The 20719-nt window shown below is 36.9% G+C and overlaps 1 protein-coding gene across 3 annotated transcripts in view; it reads left to right on the forward strand.

Annotated features, from left to right (window-relative positions):
* Window positions 1-20719, forward strand: part of sba (six-banded) — a 54971-nt gene that overhangs the window by 13843 nt on the left and 20409 nt on the right. For all 3 annotated transcript variants that reach the window (XM_074086982.1, XM_074086983.1, XM_074086984.1), the window contains exon 2: window positions 8654-8777. In XM_074086982.1, the coding sequence (XP_073943083.1) occupies window positions 8654-8777 (124 nt within the window). The remainder of the gene's footprint in view (window positions 1-8653; window positions 8778-20719) is intronic.

The following is a 20719-nucleotide window of genomic DNA, read 5'->3' on the forward strand; positions in this document are numbered from 1 at the left end:
TTTATTGAAATCGGGAAGTGAGAAAACTAGTGCTTGATGTTGCGAACATAAACCTTGAAATAGCTTAGTTAATAATTATTTTAATAATTCTTTAAAAGCATTGCAAGTCCAGTCGGCATTATCAGTGAAGGTAACGCGTAGTTCGCATGCCATGTCACGACGTCCGTTCACCTGCCTGCGTAATAAAAAAAAAGTAGACTATCACGTACTTATAACTTATATTTTCATGTTTACGTTAGTGGTAATTTTTCTAGACACTTGTGCAAACAATGTCCAGTTCTCTGAACCAGCTACAGTAGACGTTTATGCAAAACGCTGGCACGCACTTTGGCACCTTTTGAAGGGTTCCAGAATTAGATGTCCCTTATCGAGCGACCCCAACCCATATCAGCTTTGCTCCCCTCGCATGAATAAATAAAAGCTCAATTTGTAGCTCACCCGTTTACCGACGCATTGATATAAACGCCTCCGGTCTAAAATGGACTCTCATGCTTACCCCGGAGTTTAAATGACTCGAATAAAGAAGTTGGTTTATTTTATTTTAAGAGGTCTATTATGCTGGTTATCAACAGGTTCTGGAAAAATCAATCGCGCCTTTTGGGTAGCCGGTGTTTGATTAAATTAGAGATGAGATGAGAGGTAGTTATGTGGACATGATCAATGATCGTCAAACGTCAAGCGGGTCAAACGTGTACAAATAAATTACCTATTTTTTTGTTTATTCTAGCAAAATCAAACAAGCCTAATTTTAATCAAGCATTATTGTTGTGTTTACTATTAATTTTGAGCTAACTAAACTTAAAATAATAAGTATCCGCTGCTCTCTAACATCTTAGATAATTTGTTTCGCGTGTGTGCAGCTAGTACGTGATGTGAATAGCGATAGAGTATGGCACTGTGCTACCTCACTGAGATAAATATTTAGTTTGCCTTATGTGTAGGATTTTGAAAGCTTCTGAAAAACAAACTGCTGAATATATTTTATTTAAACACTAGATGTACCCAGAAACCGTTGCAATGCCAGGTAAAGAATAAATACTGGCCAAGTGCGTGTCGGACTCGTGCATCGAGGGTTCCGTGCAAATTGATAGATATCTATGAATATGAGGGTTTGTAGAACCTTTATCCTAAGCAAAATGTACGCAGTATGGGATTATTTTAGATGCTTATTGTCATAAACAGACTTAAAAAAATAAGATTTAGAAATACGTAACGAACAATCTAGCTCCAACATAGTTTACAAAGTAAAAAAATATTTTTTTTTTTATATTTTGAAAGGATATTTAATTTAGTGAGGATTTGTTTTTGAATGTATGCTTTTCAACGCCCATTATGTAAAGTACCTGGACGACCAAGCAAAAACTCAAAAACATGAGGTTTCCCAGAAGCAAGACCACGCTAAATCAATTGTTCGCCTCGCCCATGAAAATCTCCACATAGCAAATTTCAACGAAATTGTAGAGCTGTTTCTGTGATTCCTATAAATAGTTATAAAGAAGTTTCTCATTTAAATGTATAAGATTAGATAATAATATATTTTGGCGGTCAAAACTTTCTGATTATCGGCGCAGTGCAACACAGCAAGAATTACATTAAAACCTGATGCCCTCGATTCGAGTAAAGACAAATAACGCGACTATGGTATTGTTGAGACTCAAACCAAATTTAAAACTGTACGTATCACATATTATTAGCCTTCAGTGTCAAAACATAGATATTATATATATGTTTGATAGATAGATATTATAGCTTATAGATATGTTTGTTTACACACGAGCAGGGTGCATAATGATCTAAAACAACGGCGACATGAGGGAAGTGCTCAAGCAATATCCGATGTCACTGTTTACCTCGCTGGCTCATTTTGTGTACAGGGGAATCAATGGTGACACGATCCCCTGTCAAAGTGAGCTATTGGGAGCCTTGCTTTCTGCGCCGTGTTTAAAGCCAAACAGTGTTCCCTTGTTTACAAATATGCTGTCGCTTTATTTATACCAGTAATAACTGATACGTAGTTCGTGGGGTAGTGACGTCACCCATATTTTTTGAATGAACATTGAACGTCCTACTTTATTGTGTGTTTTATATTTGAAACTAATTTAAACCATTGTATCGGGAGCAGTGGCGCATGTGGATTTACGTTTGACATAAAGTGACTCATTGAGCAGGGAAACCCTTACGTGACTCAACTTGCTATCGGGCCGCGAGCGCGAGCCCACACCGTCACCCTGTTGATATCCTTAACGTTGTGGTTGTCATATTTGTGAATGGAGCGCAATTGAAACATAATGACAGGTTTCGTGTGTACTGCGGTTAACTCTACAAAGGAACTGCGTAAGTGTGGTTTTCTGTTGTAGAGAATAACTAGCATTTAAATGTTTACTTTAACTCACTAATAAGGTACACTGCTTGAAAATTTGTTTGGTGTCATATGCTGAGCCAGTTTATTTCTTTGTCGTATTTTCTTTTGTATTTAGGTTACTTGTAAAAATATGTGAATTGCAATGACCTCTTTTTAATCCCCGACGCAAAAAGAGGGTGTTATAAGTTTGACCGCTATGTGTGTCTGTCTGTGGCACCGTAGCTCTTAAACGGGTGGACCGATTTGAATGCGGTTTTTTTTATTTGAAAGTTGGTTTTCTAGCGATGGATCTTAAACATGTTTTATCAAAATCGGTTCAGCCGTTTCAAGATCATCAGCTCTTTTGTTTGCTGCGGTAGGAATCTTAGACGCATAATGGGTATTTACTTTACTTTCAAACATATTTGGGACCTAAAATTTGAAACACCCATGTATGCTATATAACTATGCAAGATTATGGAATTCTCGGCCTGATGCTGCAGCCAGGATATCCAGAACACTAGTAGGTACACTCTTGATAAAACTATAGCAGATATATCGTCTTTGGATTCGTTTTGATCAGTATTTGATTCTACATACAATGCAATGGTGGCAACAGGATGAGCTGATGCTGCAGCCAGGATATCCAGCACACTAGTACACTCTGTAAAAAATAATAGCACATATGTCGTGTTTGGATTCGTTTTGATCAGTAATTGATTCTACATACAATGGAGTGGTGGCAACACGACGAGCTGATGCTGTAGCCAGGATATTCAGCACACCAGTATACTCTTGAAAAAATAATAGCAGATATGTCGTGTTTGATTCCTTTTGATCAGTATTTAATTCTACATACAATGCAATGGTGGCAACACGATGAGCTGATGCTGCAGCCAGAATATCTAACACACTAGTACACTTAAAAAAAAATACCAGTTTAAAAAAACATGAAATAAAAAACTTAAATTAAAAATTTAAATAACACCCGACACCCAAAAAACACCAGCAACAATAAAAGAAATGCCCAAAAAAAAAACTCCGCCAAAAAAGACAACTAAAAAGTAAAAAATAATTATGCACTACCTAGCTGTTGCCCGCGACTTCATCTGCGAAGAATTCGTTTATCCCTATCCCGCGGGGACTATGCTGATTTCCCGCAAAATCAGCCTAAAGGCTTTTTTTGCTTGAGAATTATTAGTAGTTTATGAGTAAATAGCAGCCTAAGGTATAAAATGTACCTAAACTTGGAAGATTCAGTATAAAATACGAAATCCTTAGAAAAATATTACTTAATTTTTTCGTAATGGCTACGGAACTCTATTTTGGGCGTGTCCGACACGCTCTTGGCCGGTTTTTGTAAACTTTTTTTGCATCTTGATCTCTTTATGTATTTAGAGACCACGCAACGTAGGTACTTTTTTTTTTTTATTCGACTGGATGGCAAACGAGCAAGTGGGTCTCCTGATGGTAAGAGATCACCACCGCCCACAAACATCTGTAACACCGGGGGGATACCTCAAGTGCCAGTAATTTCACCAGTTGTCTTACTCTCCACGCCGAAACACAACAGTGCAGAGTAAAGTTGTGTTAAATACTTGTGATGTATACATATCATTTAATAATATTGTAAATCTTTTAAAAAAAATATACCTCGTTAAGTTTCTTGCCGGATTCTTCTCAACAGAGGTTTTTCCGAACCGGTGGTAGATATTTTTTTTTGACATTCATAAGTGCTTGTTATAGCCTAAATTGAATAAAGATATTTTGACTTTGACTTTAGTGCAAGCAGCAGCTTCACGGATTAGCGAGCAAGATGGTGGTAGCAATCCGGGCGGACCTTGCACAAGGTCCTACCACCTGCAAACTAATCTCCTCTTTCTTTGTCTTATCTAATCATTACAATAATCAACTCTTCCAATAAAAAGAAACGATCTTGAGCTGTTTAGCCATTTAGTTAATCTAACTGGTTTGTATCACAAAAAGTATTAATAACATGTACTCTATATTGCCTCAGGTGTAAAATGTGGCATGTTGTTGACGAGCTACTTTTGAACGGACAGTGCGGGTCGAATCTCTATCATTAACACTGTGAACGCGCGAGCCATGAGCCTTTAACACTGTTTGAGATTTGTTTATTTTGAGTGGCGACATTTGTTCTGCTGATCTTCATTTTAAGACGTTTAGATTAGACCAATTGCTGTGTCTGCGTTGTTTATAATTCTTTATTTAATTTAAAATTAAAATGACAGTTACCTATTAGCGGATATTTGGATATCCTTTATCTGTTAGCGGTTTCAAATTCGGCTTATGGCGACACACGTTGGCGTCGCGCCAGTTCTCACATTTATACGACGCTTTGCGCATGATCACAATGAGCTTAAGATCCGAAGGTTCGTGGCCTTAATGCCAACATTAATTGTAAGTAAGTGATCTCTAAATTTTTAAAGAGAGAAAAGTAGATAGTAACTACATCTGCTAACCTGACTTAATTTTATTTACATTTGAAAGTATATGTAGTTCTGGAACTCTACATTATGCAGTCTGTATTTACATCAGTTTTTTTAAAATAAGCCATTAGTTAAATAAGCGAAATGATGTCTTACACTTAATGGTAATTTTTCTGGGGTAAATACAACCGAAACAGGTGAAAGGATTTGGTCTGCTAGTAGCTTTTCCTTGGCTCCATGTGTGTTATATTAAAGTAGGGATAGAGTAATAGAGTGTAACAATAAAGTGTCTAAACCCTATGAGGGCGCAATTTTTTACAGACCGTAACATTTATGCCGTAAAAGGCTTGAATATTGTATCAATTTCTTACTCTAGAACTATTAGTTTAGTCCGTTTTGTACTCTGTAGTTGGTATCTACCTACTGAGTTTTTGTTGTAGATTATCTCCGTTTTTCTAACTAGTCTATTCGAATGAGGATAATGTGTTATTTATTAGTCATATTTGTCAAGGTCTCGGAGGGGCAGGCTGACTAGTCACTCAAGCATGTCGTGCATGTTAATATATTCGCAGAAGCAATAATCTTTGTAACTTTTGTTGCTGAGATAGTGATGTTATGTATGTGTCTTCGGAAATCTTCATGGCTCTCAAGTTAAGGGTTCCTAGTTAAATCTTATTTGTAATCCGGCCGGCCCTATGTCACACACATTTTCGGCAAAAATTAGAGTTATACGAATGAAACTTCTTAGGAAGGCTGTCTAAATGATTTGTTAAATAATTTTCATAAACGCATTTTTACTGCGTACAGTCAAGGGCAAAGATATCGACAGGGCCAAAGTTACAAAAATATGTATACAAGACCTTAATGTTAAGTGCATAAAGTCGTGTATACATATTTTTGTAACTTTGGCCGTGTCGATATCTTTGCCCTTGACTGTACCTAGCAAATTTTCACATCGCGGTTTTTCACGTTTGCAAATTAATTTATTCGTCTTTTTTCATGTTTGCCTTTGTGAAAATTATCTAACAAATCCTCAAAGCTAAGCAATTAAAAAATGGATAGCGTTAAGCGTGTTCTTACCGTCTCGCTTATTAGCCTGAGCACCGGACTATACTTATTATTTGTACAAAAATGCAAACAGGTACGTACTTACTGGCTTACTAAACAACTTGTTTTCAACTGAATATTTAATATTTAGTTTTATTAATCGGTTTAAGCTACTGTTAAAAAGTATTTTCGGCAATGAACAACCAGTACTTTACTTAGCCGGAGCATCGTCGAATGCGCAAGGTGCGAAAGGGTTAGCGTGTTGAGTAATTATCACAGGCAGCTGCTATACGAACGAGCTCCCCCAAACACTACATGCGATCGCAAAAAGTTCGTATCACCGCGTGCTCGATGCCCGACCGCGAACACCCCTCACCCCGCGCAGTGGTCAAAGCCGCTGAGACTGTCAACAAAAAAACACAAGTAAACAAAAATCTTTTTGCGGTTGCGGCTTACCTTTACCGAGTGTGTTCCAGACCGTGAACAATCGCCGTGAATTATCATGTAGAGCGTTTATGAAAGAGGCTGTTTGTAAAGCCAGTCGTCGTGCAATAATGCCAGCTAGGCATGTCTGGGCTGTCATCGTAAACGGATTGTGTTGTTTGCAAATTGTTCTTAAAAGCTTGGCACATACCACGGGGATATGATCTTACTTTAGTCCCATAACTACAGTCTTTCTGTCAGATTATGAGTTGTAATAAATGTATGTTTAATTCCTTTCTAGCAAGCTCAAATTTCTCTCTCTCTCTCTCTTAATAAAGAGTACATGAAGACAACGGAAAGTATAGTTGACCAAGACATTCCTTTACCATTCTAAGGTTCAATGTCAATTTAACATAACAATCTGCTTTGTTTTTATTGTGGTGATAGACCTGTCAAAAAATGGTAAACCACTTGCTCGACTACACAAGTCTTGGCGGAAAGCTAATAGAATAGGGTATCGCTTACAAGTTTTTGACAGGCGCAAAAAAAATACAAACTAAACACCTAATTCACATACCGCTATTTTAGGAATGGCAACTATGAATTTGCATGAGAAAGTACTGATGTAATGGGTTCTTGAAGTTCAATAACGATTGACCGGGTGCCAGTCAGTTAGCCGCGTGGTTAGTCCGCAGAATGAGAACACGCTTGACTAGATGCTTTTGCATCGTTCGCTTTTCAACAAATAATGCCTTCAATCGTTTACACGAATCACTGCCCAGCGCCCCTAGTAGGCCCCTAGTCGTCAGTGAGAGCTCTATCAATTACCGGCTGGTTAACTTGTCGTGTATTTTTATTAAAATCTGTCGTTAATTCGGCGTGTATTGTTTGTTACCTGGCTGCAGCGAAGCTCAATAAATGAATGGGTTTTCCATGCTAAATATATCATCATAAATTGAATATCATTATTTTATTTTGTCACGTTACTATGTAGGTAGAGCATAAACCAATTATGCATTATGGTTCGATATTACTGTAACATTCGAAAGGAAGTTAATTAATATTTATTTATTTAATAAAAATCTCATAATAAAATAATATATCTTCGTAATAGGGCTTGGACTAGGGATTGCAATCCAGCGTCATTTTCAATCCGGCCGGATCCGGATCCGGAACCGGTCAAACAAATAAGATCACAAACTAATACTAAAAGCATTAAAATTTTCCAAAAATAATAATGTCTATCTTAATTATCGCACTTTTTGAAGAAGGTCACTGTATCCAGGAATCACTTCAGGGCCATCTAAAGCGAGCCAGCGAATCTAAAGCACCATCAATTCTGTCCTTCTAGGACAAAAGGCGCTATCTCAAAAAAAAAAACAATTTTGAGTTATTTAAGAGCGTGCAAACAAAAAATTGCCCATTCAGTTGTTTTGAGGTTTTTCAAATGCCTTATTAATGTCTCAATGCTTACGTTTTTTAAGGAAACACTAACGTAACGTTTAGATAAACTTGATGCCGAATGTCTTAAGCTACACAATAGTATTTTGTATAGTATTTTTGATCACGCAAGTGTTTTTTTTTTTGAGATAGCGCCTTTTAGTATAGGAGGGCAGAATTGATGAGTCTTCATCATCTGTACGTATCTGATTTATTACATGTTGTTGCTTCACTTACTTCCTTTTCTCACTTTTTATACAAAACATCGACCACAGCTAATTGTAAATTTGTAACCCTTGTGCGTAGCATAGTTGCTGATAGCAATTCATTAGCGCTAAAAGTACCTACATAAGTGACAACGCGGTTATTTTGCCAAAATATGAATTCATTGGATATGCACTGGTACCAGATCCGGTAGACGTATATTATGCCGAATCTGCCGGATTACCGGATCAGGTTTTCTGGATTGCAATCCCTAGCTTGGACTGAACGTTGCACGTACAATACAACGCAGGTAAGTAATACTTGCGCTGCGTTACTCTCATTCAATTATACACTGCACTTGTTATTAATGGCTGTCCGTAAGTAGGCCAGTTCTCGTTCTCTGCTTTATGATAGACGGAAAAATGGTACTTGCGGTTACGTCGGTCGGTATTGAAATTATTATCGTTTATAACTACATAGTTAAATTCAAACTGTTGTTTAATTTAAATTAATACTGAAGTATACCTACGTTTACTAATTTGATTTCATAAATAAGTTAATGTATTGCCATCTAACTTATGCCAAAAAGTACCTATGCCAAATTTCAACTCTGAAACCAGAACTTACATACGAATGTTGTAATCTTAAATCAAACCTGTTAACTAGAACTTTTGTGATGTTCGAAGTGAAATGGACACATGTAAGTACCTACACTTTGTAATTTAAATGTTATTTTAATTTGTTTCAGCCCCAGCGGTACAGCTTTGAGCACATTACCGCAACTAAGGGAATACCTCCAGACAGCCGGTACTTGCAAGTGCGGGCTGCCTTGCCCTTTAAGACCTGAGACCACCTTCAGTTTCGACCCTAAGGTAAACTGAAAACATTAAGTATTTAAATAAACGTTTCTCTACTATGTAGCAATGGTTGTCGGTGATTGCATCGCCGAGGCAATTCATCGAGTTATCGGAATGTTTGCGGTCGTCTCGTTCTACTTTTTGTTTGCTGGGAATTATTCCGTTTAAGCTGCCTGTAGAGCCAGCCAGCTTTTTGCGTTTCATCGACCATCACTTCAAACGCAATGTGTCGTTTACATAAATTGATGAACGTTTATAGCACCATTTGTAAAAAGTGGAACCATTACAGACATATAAATATATCATTTTAATGGAATTACTTCGAATTCTTTGTCTTCTTTGTCTTTGACTTTTATTGGTTGCTCGTTACAAAGTTCTTTTATGTAGTGTTTTTCACACAACAGTCCACTTATCAATCTTAAAACAATGCAAAATTAGTTACATGTAAACGAGTAGAAGATACCCATGTTTTTGTTTAATGGTTTAGCTAAATTAAAATTATTCAATATACTCCCGAGTATATTATGTGTTGACATAAATACGATATCGAGTGAAGGGTCGTTTGCAAAGTGAATAAAAGGAGAGGCATATTTATCAATTGGGGCAATTATCATGTTGGCGTCACCTTCAGGTAACGTTTGGGTGATAAACCTCCCTGTGTACTGATGCCTGTCTTGTTGTTGCTGTTTTACATACTAATTATATTAAGAGTATTTTTCGTTGCGCACTTGTTTCACGCGATTGAAATAGTACATTACTGCAGAGGCCGGGAAAGAAAGGCTTGCAGGCCGAGTATGTATAGACATTTTTCTCTAACATGCTATGAAATGTTTATGTTTTGATCCTTAAAACAGGCTTCAAAATATACAGTTGCAGGCCTAGGCCTGCAAGACAACAGTTTTGTTTCAATGCAAAACGTCCAATATGCACGATAAAGGAAAATCTGAATTTCTATGGTTAATTTATTAGTTACTGAATAAATTCACAGGACTATGAATATTCTATACTTATGTAAATATATAAATATATCCGGCGCATTTACGTCAAATTACAATTTAATTAACATAATAAAGTATTAATGCAGCTGATTAAATGGGCTGCAGTTCGTGTATATTGTTTATCGCCCTAAAAGCCGAACAACAAACACTATAAAAAAAGTTTTGGCGCGAAAATTGACAAGTGTCATTGTCTATTTTTTTGATTGACTGGACTTGGGCTTTAGCCATTTTGCAAATAAGTGCCATTGTCATTTCAAAAGTTTCGTTTAGTTATTTTTTATTTAATTTGATTTTTTTGGGATTATTTTAACGTTTTTAAAAAATCATGTTAGAAGGAAATAAACACTTATATAAGATGGTAGTTATCAAAATCAAAGTTAAAGTCAAAATATCTTTATTCAATTTAGGCTATAACAAGCACTTATGAATGTCAAAAAAAATCTACCATACTTATAATTTGAGTCTGGCACCATCAGCCAAATAAGTGGTCTATCAATTTTTAAACAAGTTCCTATCAAATTAATATGTCCCTAAAGTCGAACTTTCAAGTTGACAGACACGTCTATTGCTTTATTGTTTTATGACATGCAAACGATTATTAACTTTAGGGTGGTAGACCACATATTTGGCTGATGGTACCTACAATTTTAGTTGTCTTACGAATAAAACATTGATTTCTAGGAGTTTTTATTTATTTTAGTGCATCTCTGAGAAAAGCACTATACCTACAAGCTTCGGCGTGAAAAAACAAGTCAGCCTCGTATACCTATCTATACATACTCGGCCTGCAAGCCTTTCTTTCCCGGCCGCTGCAGTAATATACTATTATTATTAAAAATATTTTACCACCCCCTCTAAAAGCTAAACTGTTGATTTAAAAAAAAAACATGATGTGGTTTAGTTAGGTACGTATAGTCACCAGCATCAATATGTGACAAACAAAACGTGCATAGGTAAATATCTGATACGACTCTATTTCTAGGGCCGGTAGGACGTGTCAGATATTTTTGCACGCTCCGCTGAGGCAGATATTAATGCAGGTGACTGTACCTACTTGGTAAATCTAAGAATTGGATGGGAGTTAACCAACAGATATTTCATGCTAATGCTATGGTAAAGTACCTAAGCGTTACGAAGAGTCAAAAGTGTATGTAAATTTATTTAGTGGTATTAAACTAGCTCTATAATTGGTCGTGATGCACATACACTACACGCTCGAGTTGAGCCTCGAGATCTGACGAACTACTTAGTCGCGACGCATGTCAATCTAGGTATTCAACGTACTTTTGTCGAAGAGAGGCTTTTAGACTGTCTAAAATAATTAATAACGGTTTGTGAAGTTATTATCATTGACTAGGTATTTTTGTTTAAATCACAATTCTTAGGATTCCGTACCCAAAAGAGTAAAAACGGGAATCAATTCGTCTGTCCGTCTGTCACCAGGCTGTATCTCATGAACCGTTATAGCTAGACAGTTGAAATTTTCATAGATTATGTATTTCTGTTGCCTTTATAACAACAAATGCTATAAACAGAATACAATTAATATTTAAGGAGGGCTCCCATACAACAAACGTGATTTTTTTGCCGTTTTTTGCTCGATATTAATAACGGCAACAGGTAGACGCTTGAAATATTCATAGAATATGTAGTATATTCAATTTAAAAATAAATAATTAAATTAAAATAAAATAGATATGGCTCTCATACAACAAACGTGTTTTTTGTTGTATAGATAATGGTACGGAACCCTTCGTGCGCGAGTCCGACTCGCACTTGGCCGTTTTTTTTTTCTTTACGTAGCGACTGATAAATTTGAGTTTCGTTTAAAAACTACTTTTTCTTTTGATATGAAATGCATCTTCGATGCTCTAGACGCGTTGATCGTTTTTCTTATCTTAATTCGTTGCAATGTTAATTTGCCTGATAAGTTAGGTATGTCGCAAACGTAAAGTAAATGGTAGGTTGGTAGGCATCATCTGTAACGTAATACCATAGTTATCCATGATGCTAGTTATTATTGCTAAATCATAAATCAATTATTTGCGAGAATGTATATGGTATGTATTACAATGTCATACGGTAGATCAATAACATAAATCCAATACATTCATCACCAAGCATGCAAACATAAAAATGCTAATTTTTGGCATGTGCTCTTTTACCAACTCAATTTCTTCTCTTAAATAAAAACAGCTCTTCGAGTTGTCCCACACGTCACACGTTCTGGAATTGAAACTGACAATCAACAGTTAGTAAATTAAAGTCCCATGGAGCGTTAGCACTTACGTTCCGCAACCGGAGTGCGACTGGAAATTGCATGCATCTAAAATTCCGTCTCGTTTGTCCGCACCATCCAATAAAGGTGAGCTTTCCTTACAGTCGTGCGACGGACAAGTTAATTCTGTCAAAGCTTGCTGCGACCTCCTCGCCTCGCCTTTGTGTGCACTTGAAATGTACAAATTGCACCGCGGCCCAGAGGGGGGAGGTCGCTGCACTCTCCTGCTATCCCCCCGCATACGCCCGCACTCGCATCGATTCCTCTTTGTCCTGAGCATTCGTCTTGAGATGCACTCTGCGAGATCTCGATTTCACATTCAGACAGAGCACTGAATCGAACCACTCGTACCTATCTTTTCGTCCCGTCGGCAATGACGGAGATATCATAGACCTGCTGATCACTGACCGACGATGTTGTGATTCGGATCGAGTGCATAAATTTAAATGTCTCTTTCCCATCATATAACAGACAGACTCGAAAAGAAGTAAAACCAGAGATAGCTTGCTACTCATTATTTCCATTCTATGTTATTTATCCAGTTTTTATGCGGCTTCATTTTAATAGCTGTTTTTTTTTTATAATCAAGGACATCAGGTGTATGGAATTAACCATTTAATTTCATGACACGTTTGGCATGTTCGAAACTATTGATACACTTGTCATTATCATTGTATGAGCTTACAAATAAACAAGGCTGAAAGAGGCCGTATGCATGTTTTTATCCTTTACCAAGTTGATTGGTTGAGATATCTATATACGAACAGCACAAAAGCACTTAAATCTGCTCAAGTATCGAATCTTTGCAGTGGATACCTACGGTTGATATTCGGATTCAAAGTATACTTGCAACGTTATGCAACAGCACCACACCGCTTTTGTGATACTCAGACGTTTACTTATTTACTTTTATCACAGAATGTATCAAAGAATGCATTTAGCATTGTCCTATCTTAATACTATCTAATATTCTTGCTTATGCATACATACCTATAATAGTTTGCTTCAAATCTTGTTAGTGAATTTTCACCCTATTCCAGTGAAGTAGGGTACCATCAGGGAAAAATATTGTTGTAACAAAAACTTGTTTTTTTATTTTTACTGAATTTCCGTTTTGAATTTTAAATAGGCAACTATAAGTTATACACGCTGTATTTTTGAAGCCCACTGCTCGTTAGTTGCGAAAGAGCTATCAGTACAGTACACACCCACTCCACGCATAGTTGACAAGGATCGTTTTGTCGCGATTATCTTGTTACACTGCGTTTACATGACAGTCGTTTGTTATTCCCCACTGAGTGCATACTCCAGTTAACATCGGCCTCTCCTAACGAAGCTTTTAGGCTTGTTTTGTTAGACTGCTTTTGCACATTTCGTTACTATTGGATGTTGCTATTCATTCTCAAAAGTATAAGTTACAGATTATAATAAATGAAAGAATAAATGCTTATTTATTCTTCAGTGCGAATTCGATTAACACGAGCACGCTTGACACCTTATGCTTTATTTAGCGTATAGTTAATAGTTAAGACGAAGATTCGCATTTTGTTTAATTATCAGCTTCATTATTGACTGGTATCAAATGTGATGTGATGATGTTAAATTTTATTATGACGTGGTCCTTTGTTTTTTTTAAAATCATCTCGTAAAATGGCGAAATAAGGAATGGAATGTTGGCGCAGTAGTTTCGGATCGGATCTTCATTTATTGCTACGCGACGCGTATGAATTTACGGGCAAAAACTAGTAAATTATAGGGCTTATTTTTTGTGCTTCAAATAACGTGCACATTATTTTTCTTTGCTTTTGTTTTAATTAATTATTTAGTTAATACTAGCCTTAACCCGCGGCTTCGCCCGCATTACAAATAGCTTAATGCCGTCTTAACTCAACTGTTGTAAATAAATTGTGCCCTTGCGATTTTTTGAAATATACAACGACAACCGTTTACTTTCACGATTCTTGTTACCATGGCAACGCAATAAATAAATTTCTTAGAGTTTAGCTTCAAAAAAGGTTACAGTAACAATTTGAATGGACAACGTTCGCTCGCATAACACCATCTATTGATTGCAAACGAAGTTAACACGTCATCTTGAGAGCCGAGGTACGATACGTCACCGTTCTTGGACAGTGCCCTCTATTCTAGTTTAAACTTAAAATATTATCCCACGGGAACTCATTACCGGGATATCAAGTATCTGATGTCTCAATGCAGATTTTTGTCTATCTGTACGCCAAGTTTCATGTAAAACCGTTTAGTTTTTATTGCGTGATTGAGTAACAAACATCCAAACATCTTCATAAACTTTCACATTTATAACATTAGTAGGATTTAAACTTAGAGTATATATAAGCATTCAAAGCTAGCTAGCTTGCTTATATAATACTCTAAGGGGCTGTTTCACCATCCATTGATTAGCGTTAACCGTCGGTTAAATGTGATGCCGTCTTCGTTTATTCGAACAAAATAATAAGACTATCTTCCCCGGGACTTAAATTATCTTCATACAGGTATGACAGGTACTGAAACGTATACATTTTCCAGGATGTTCTTCCGCATTATTACAGGTATGACGTACATCATGTTGTCGCATGATTGAGTAACAAACATCTATAAAGTTTCTCATTTATAATATTAGAAGGATTTATATTACTGTTATTTGAGGCATAATGAATAATTGTGCTCGTTTATATTCAAGTCTAATACTTAACTTTGAATAAATAAGCAGAGTCATCAGCATAATTTTTGTGTATCACGGACAACCTTTGCAATCGCAGAGATGCGCGAGCGCGCTGGCACAGCGCAGCGATGCTATCGCCTGCGCTCTAGCTGCTGCCGTGACGTTTATAGACCATTACCCCAATACGTACGACCATCCAGATTGCACACCACTATTCACAACTATCTAACGGGTGTCTTATGTCATACAATCGTTAACAAATGAATATGCATTATTTTATACTGGCAAGACTGGAACGCAAGCACGCGAAACTGATTGTTTTATAAATATGTAATAGGGTACCTAATGTTAGTTAAATAATTCTCGGCACAATTTAAAGTTATGTGAGCAATCAAGCGCTTAAGTGGCCTGGTACAATAGTTTCCGAGATTGCGATTTCTCTAATCAATTGAATAAATCTTGTTGGTTCCTCCTAATCCTTGATTATACAAAATTAAACCGCGCTTGTAACATAAACGATTTCCATTTATCAGAAGGGTTGATTGTTGCCATGGAATCGTGTTGTTTTCTCCGCGCGAGAACAAAGAAACACGGCGGTTCCGCGTGGCAACTGATTCAAGTGACATTTAGCGATCGATCGAGGTCGTGATCCTTGTATTCGAAGCTGTCCGCTGATTGAAAGTTGTGATGTTACCGTCTCAGTATGGGCATCGTTTATTTTAATCTCTCTGGTGACTCGTTAAATGTTCAGTTATGTTAGTGAGATGCTAAATGAAAGCTGAGCACTTAAAAAGGCATAGAGTTTTGTAATACCGAGAAATCAAAATTCCTATGGTGCCAACCGCAAGCACTAGAAGAAAGCAAATTGTGCCTCATCTGAGGAACTCATTCAGTATTTGTATTAGAAATCGTTATTAACTGCACATGTTTCGTTTAAAAGTTACTTATGTATGATAAATAAAATAAATTCAACATTGTGTGGTCGCAACTCCGTGTTGAATAAGTAAACGTTTGGTCGGTCGGTTTCTAAGCGCTGCCAACTTTCCCACAGCCGGTGAAAGTGGCGCCCGCGCACAGGGCCGCGCATAACATTCCGATAGGGAGCATAACGCTTGGAAATTGTAATAAATCGTTACTTGCTCAAGACTTGTCTGCAATGGTATGATTAGACGTATAGGTACTTTAGCTCCATATTTGTGGATGGAATCTTGGTTTATATGTACGTACCCACTAACATTATTTCTTTATTGGCAACTTTTATGTTGTGCAAAATGATTATGTAAATTGCTTTGCAAAATACCGTTTTAGCTAATTAACAGTTGTAATCACAGAACTAATAATAAGAGGAATAGAAATGTAACTGCTAATAATGCGCCACACTCACCAGCAAGTAAGACGTAATCCGTTTTGAAGCACAATCTCTGCAATAACCCATTTTATGAGCAATTGACTCTAGCAGCGCTTCGTTGTAGCCTGAGATGGCAAAATAAATATATTACTTACTAGCCAGATATGTGCCTCGCCTTTTTATTTCGCGCCTTAACACTAGTAATGGAATTACTGTTAAAGTAAGAGATTCATTTAGGATTTAGTCTGCCTGTCTAACGGATTTTACTAAAAACAAGTGAATTAAATTGATTAGGAGTTAACATGCTGTAAAGGGCTAACCCTCCTTATGAATAAATTATTGTTTGTGAGTATCGAGGGGTAAGTATCAGTAAGCTAACACGTGCATATGAATGTATGACAGCGAGCGACACGGTCCGCCGGTCCGATGGCGATGGCGAGATAGCCCCGCGCCGGCGGCTTTGTCTACAATCTACAAGCTTTGTTTATTGACCATTGTAAGTCCTGAGATCTGCTCCCGATGTGGAATGGAGCCGTATACCGTGCAGAATCACAGTCTCGGGCGTTACTTTGAAACCGAAGTCGCTTATTCATTTTGACAGTATATCGCACCTTGAGAATGAGACTGTCATTAAACAAAATTTGCCATCTCTCAAAATGACTGACATATTTTGTTTAGTGACAGCCTCATTCGCAGGTTGCGATATTATTTCCCGGTTAGCGCCCATTGTTTTCATTCGCTGTTGAAGCTAACTATTGGTCATTGTGGGATGCGAGTTTTGCAATGTTGTATGTAATTGAATTTCGAAATCTACAACTACATACGCTGCGTATTATGAATTAGTATTTACACGCGCAACGAACGTTTCAGTTGCTATTTATTGCATCGTGTTTCTAGAAACAAAGCAATAATGATGTCTTTACTCAGAGTGGCACATAATTAATTGTCCTGTCAAAACCTAATGGTACTCGGCCGAAGAGTAACCAAAGCTAAGCAATTGTATACAGGTTCACATCCCCCTCGGTTCCGTCGCTATTAAGGTCAAGGCCGTCGATATTCAATAGCACAAATAGCAATACGAGTTACAAACCCTCACCCTATACTCGTAACCAGGATGATAGTATTAGCCGCTTCAAGTAGGGTAAACACGTCAATTTATAGCCGAAACAACATTGCACTTTTCGATTCCGTTTACAGTTGAACAACACACGCGACATATTTGTATAAACAAGCACCGTTTGTGCTTCATTGATTTCACATTGGAAACAAAGTAATCATTTCAGTTTATATGTACTTATCTGTACGAATATAAGTAGGTAAATATAAACATTAAAAATGCAGAATTGAATGTACCAAGTAAAAATTGCAGGTCTTAATCTCGTAAAAATCTTCAAATAAACTCTATTTTACAGTTAATTACACAAATTATAAGTAACTTGATTAAGTTCTGGACTGGAATCATTTAATTTTGATAATGCTACTTTAACTCCTTTTTATACTTTTCATTTTCTTTTACCTTTTATTTTAGCTATAAGTAAGTAATACCTATAATTCACTTATTATTCCTCCATCAAACCCTTTCGGAATTAATAGTAATCACCTCCCCTTTCATTCTTTTTTTTCTTTTAAAGATTTAGTTGTATTTTTAACCGACTTCAAAAAAGGAGGTTATCAATTCGGTGTTTTTTTTAATGTTTGTTACCTCAGAACTCCGTCATTTATGAACCAATTTGAAAAAATTTCTTTGCTTTCGTCTAGGAATGTCTTCAATTAGGCCCCATGAGCACCAAATCAGGATCTGATGATTGGATCTTAAGGAAATCGAGGGAACTCTTCAAATGTTGTAGGGACACCTATAGTAAATTGGATATATTTAGTAGTAACTCGTGCATTTGCTCTTGAAAAATCATCATTTGGTGAAGTGGAACTGATGATGAAGACCACAGTTGACCATCGGAGTTACTACTCAATAACAAGTATTTCACGGGTTGATTTTTAATTACTTACGAGTAGACACAGTTGCTAAGCAATTTATGCTCCTCGTAATGCATTATATGGTAAAACGGGTAGTGAAGCACCAGGACTCCTTAATAATGAACGTCTCTGCATCGGAAAAAGCAATCTTTCGTAAAAGGTGACGAGCAGTGTTGATATTAAACTATTGTATCTTAGATTATTTACACTAACAAGCGTGGAAAAAAAATATTACAAAAAAATTTAACCGACTACAAAAAAACATGAAAATAAATTTCTACCAGTCTTAAGTCGATCGGTGCCTCAGCACGAGCCAGCAAGAGTGATTGAAGCCCAATATAAAGTGCGTAGGTGAGGTAGATGACTATAGGTCCACCGTGCTGAGGCACCGACCGACTTCAGACTGGTAGAAAATTATTTTCATGGTTTTTTGTAGTCGGTTCAATTTTTTTGTTATAATTTTTATTTCTATTATTTACTTTAACGTTTTAATATATATTAATCATAATTAACCCTAATTTACTAGGAGATCCTGACAATTTCATTCCCGCAAATCGTTTAGTAACTCCTGTTCATATTCAACCAGAATGCCTTTGCCCAGCAGTGGGATATCCATCCAGGCTAGATATAATAATAACACTGAATTGCTAATTATTATAAGCCATTTGATAATGAACATTCTGTGACGACGACTATTGTTAGTCGAATACTAACCGTAAACCTCGTCATAATAACCTATCACACACATCCTAAAAAAGCAAACATTTGAAATTTATTCACCTATTTATTGATTTATTATTGAGAAGCTTCGTGTCGTGGAGATATAGGTACTTGTTTGTTACATTATTTTACAATGGTAAAATATCTGCAGTGCCTTGAAAATAGTTGTCAAACTTTTCAGTTTCATAAAATTCGTCTATTAATCAACAAAAGAGATCGTTTTTGTTGTATGTTTAAGATGACACTGAGCGGACAACTTGTTTGTTGGTCGTTGTCGCTCATTACGTAGACCTTGCGTGGATACAAGCTTGACCCGAATGCAGCCCGGCACTTGAGAGGGGACATCAGAATTGTTTCATGGCCACTTACGACTCGACTACGTACTTGCACCTAATAATTAACCATAACGTAATCCTTAACTTGAGCAGTATTTTATTTAAAAATAAATAACTGACAATGTGGGATGTATGTATCATCTAGCGTGCTGAATAATATGGCTGGGCACCTGAATGTAATTAGTAGAGACACTGCGAGCGACCGATACTAACTTTAGAGCGATGCAATGGACCCCGCTCGGTAGAGCCGAGTTGTCGCGGGGGAGGGAGGACAGGTTGTTCGGATACAGGCAAGTTTGGCAGTCGTAAATGTTCCCGTTAATTAGTGGCCAGCTCCCGACGATACGCCGACAAATTACCGGGTGACATTCAGTCGCCGCACACAAATAAAACGACCGCACTGGAGGCCTGGCCATAGGGACAGATCAGACCGATATCAACTCTTCACGATTATATCGCTGCTGTCGGTAGGTATAATTACATGTTCTTTATCTTAAGTCATCTATAGTTGTCAAATTAAAATAGTCAAAACCATATATTACGAGTTTAAAGGACCATCATACAGTGGTTAAAGCCAATAGTTGTTATTCACAATACTATTTAAAACCAATTGTAAACTAATTAGGATCTCTACAATTCAGCGTTGTATTCTTTATCTACGTCGCGTCGTTCTACATCTACTGACTGCGCTATGTCACTATCTCAGATCACTATAAATGGTTTTGACACATGTTTTGACAGTTTGGTGCAAAAAAATATTTAACAAAGAACTTCATGATTCTCTGGAAGTTTTAACGAGCTAACGCATTGGTAGGTATAACAGACTCACTATTAATTGTATTGGGTTTGTAGTTGCATGTTTATCCGACAAACCAAGGTCGTCACTAGAGACAATGCATGTTGGGAGATTTCAGATTGCTATTGACTGTTAGCGCTAGGTGCATACAGAAAACATGCAGACTTGTTAGTAATTAGAGCTCGGTCATTATTTAGCATGTGGCATGTTCGATATATGTAGGACGTGTCGCAGTACAGTAGCCGCATCCATCTCGTTGATGGGTTTCATATTGAAATGAACGGCTGCATTGTGTTGCAGCGGCTTATCGATGGTCCAGGCGGCAATCCCATTTAGATGGATATGCCATTAGCCCCTTCGACATGACGTGTCGTGTCCTCATTGTTATGATGTATGTTGATATTAATTGCGCTGCGCACATCGTAGTACTAAATATGTAGGTGCTAATTGTTTGTTATAATCTTATACTCGTAGGTAATAATGTAATGAAGACTATAAACAAAGGATTGAATTTGATTAATTTTGACAACTTTTCTTAAAAGCTTGTGCGACATTACTTGCGATTTATTATATTTATAAATATTAATTACTCCATATCCGCAAATATAATCAGCGTGTGTCAATTTAATTGTAACCAGCGGCGAAATTTTAGTTAATCCTTTCTTCTTCACGCGTTTGTACTTGAATTATTACGTACTAACTAACTAACGTGGCAGGAATCTGCGCCTCGTTACTCACAAACATGCTTTTTAAACGGCACCATAAATCTTACTTCGGTCAGACTGTGTCAACTGAGCAGTTACTTAAGATTAACTGTGCGCAGCA

This window comes from Choristoneura fumiferana, chromosome 4 (assembly GCF_025370935.1).
Source record: "Choristoneura fumiferana chromosome 4, NRCan_CFum_1, whole genome shotgun sequence".
Classification (NCBI taxonomy): Eukaryota; Metazoa; Arthropoda; class Insecta; order Lepidoptera; family Tortricidae; genus Choristoneura; species Choristoneura fumiferana.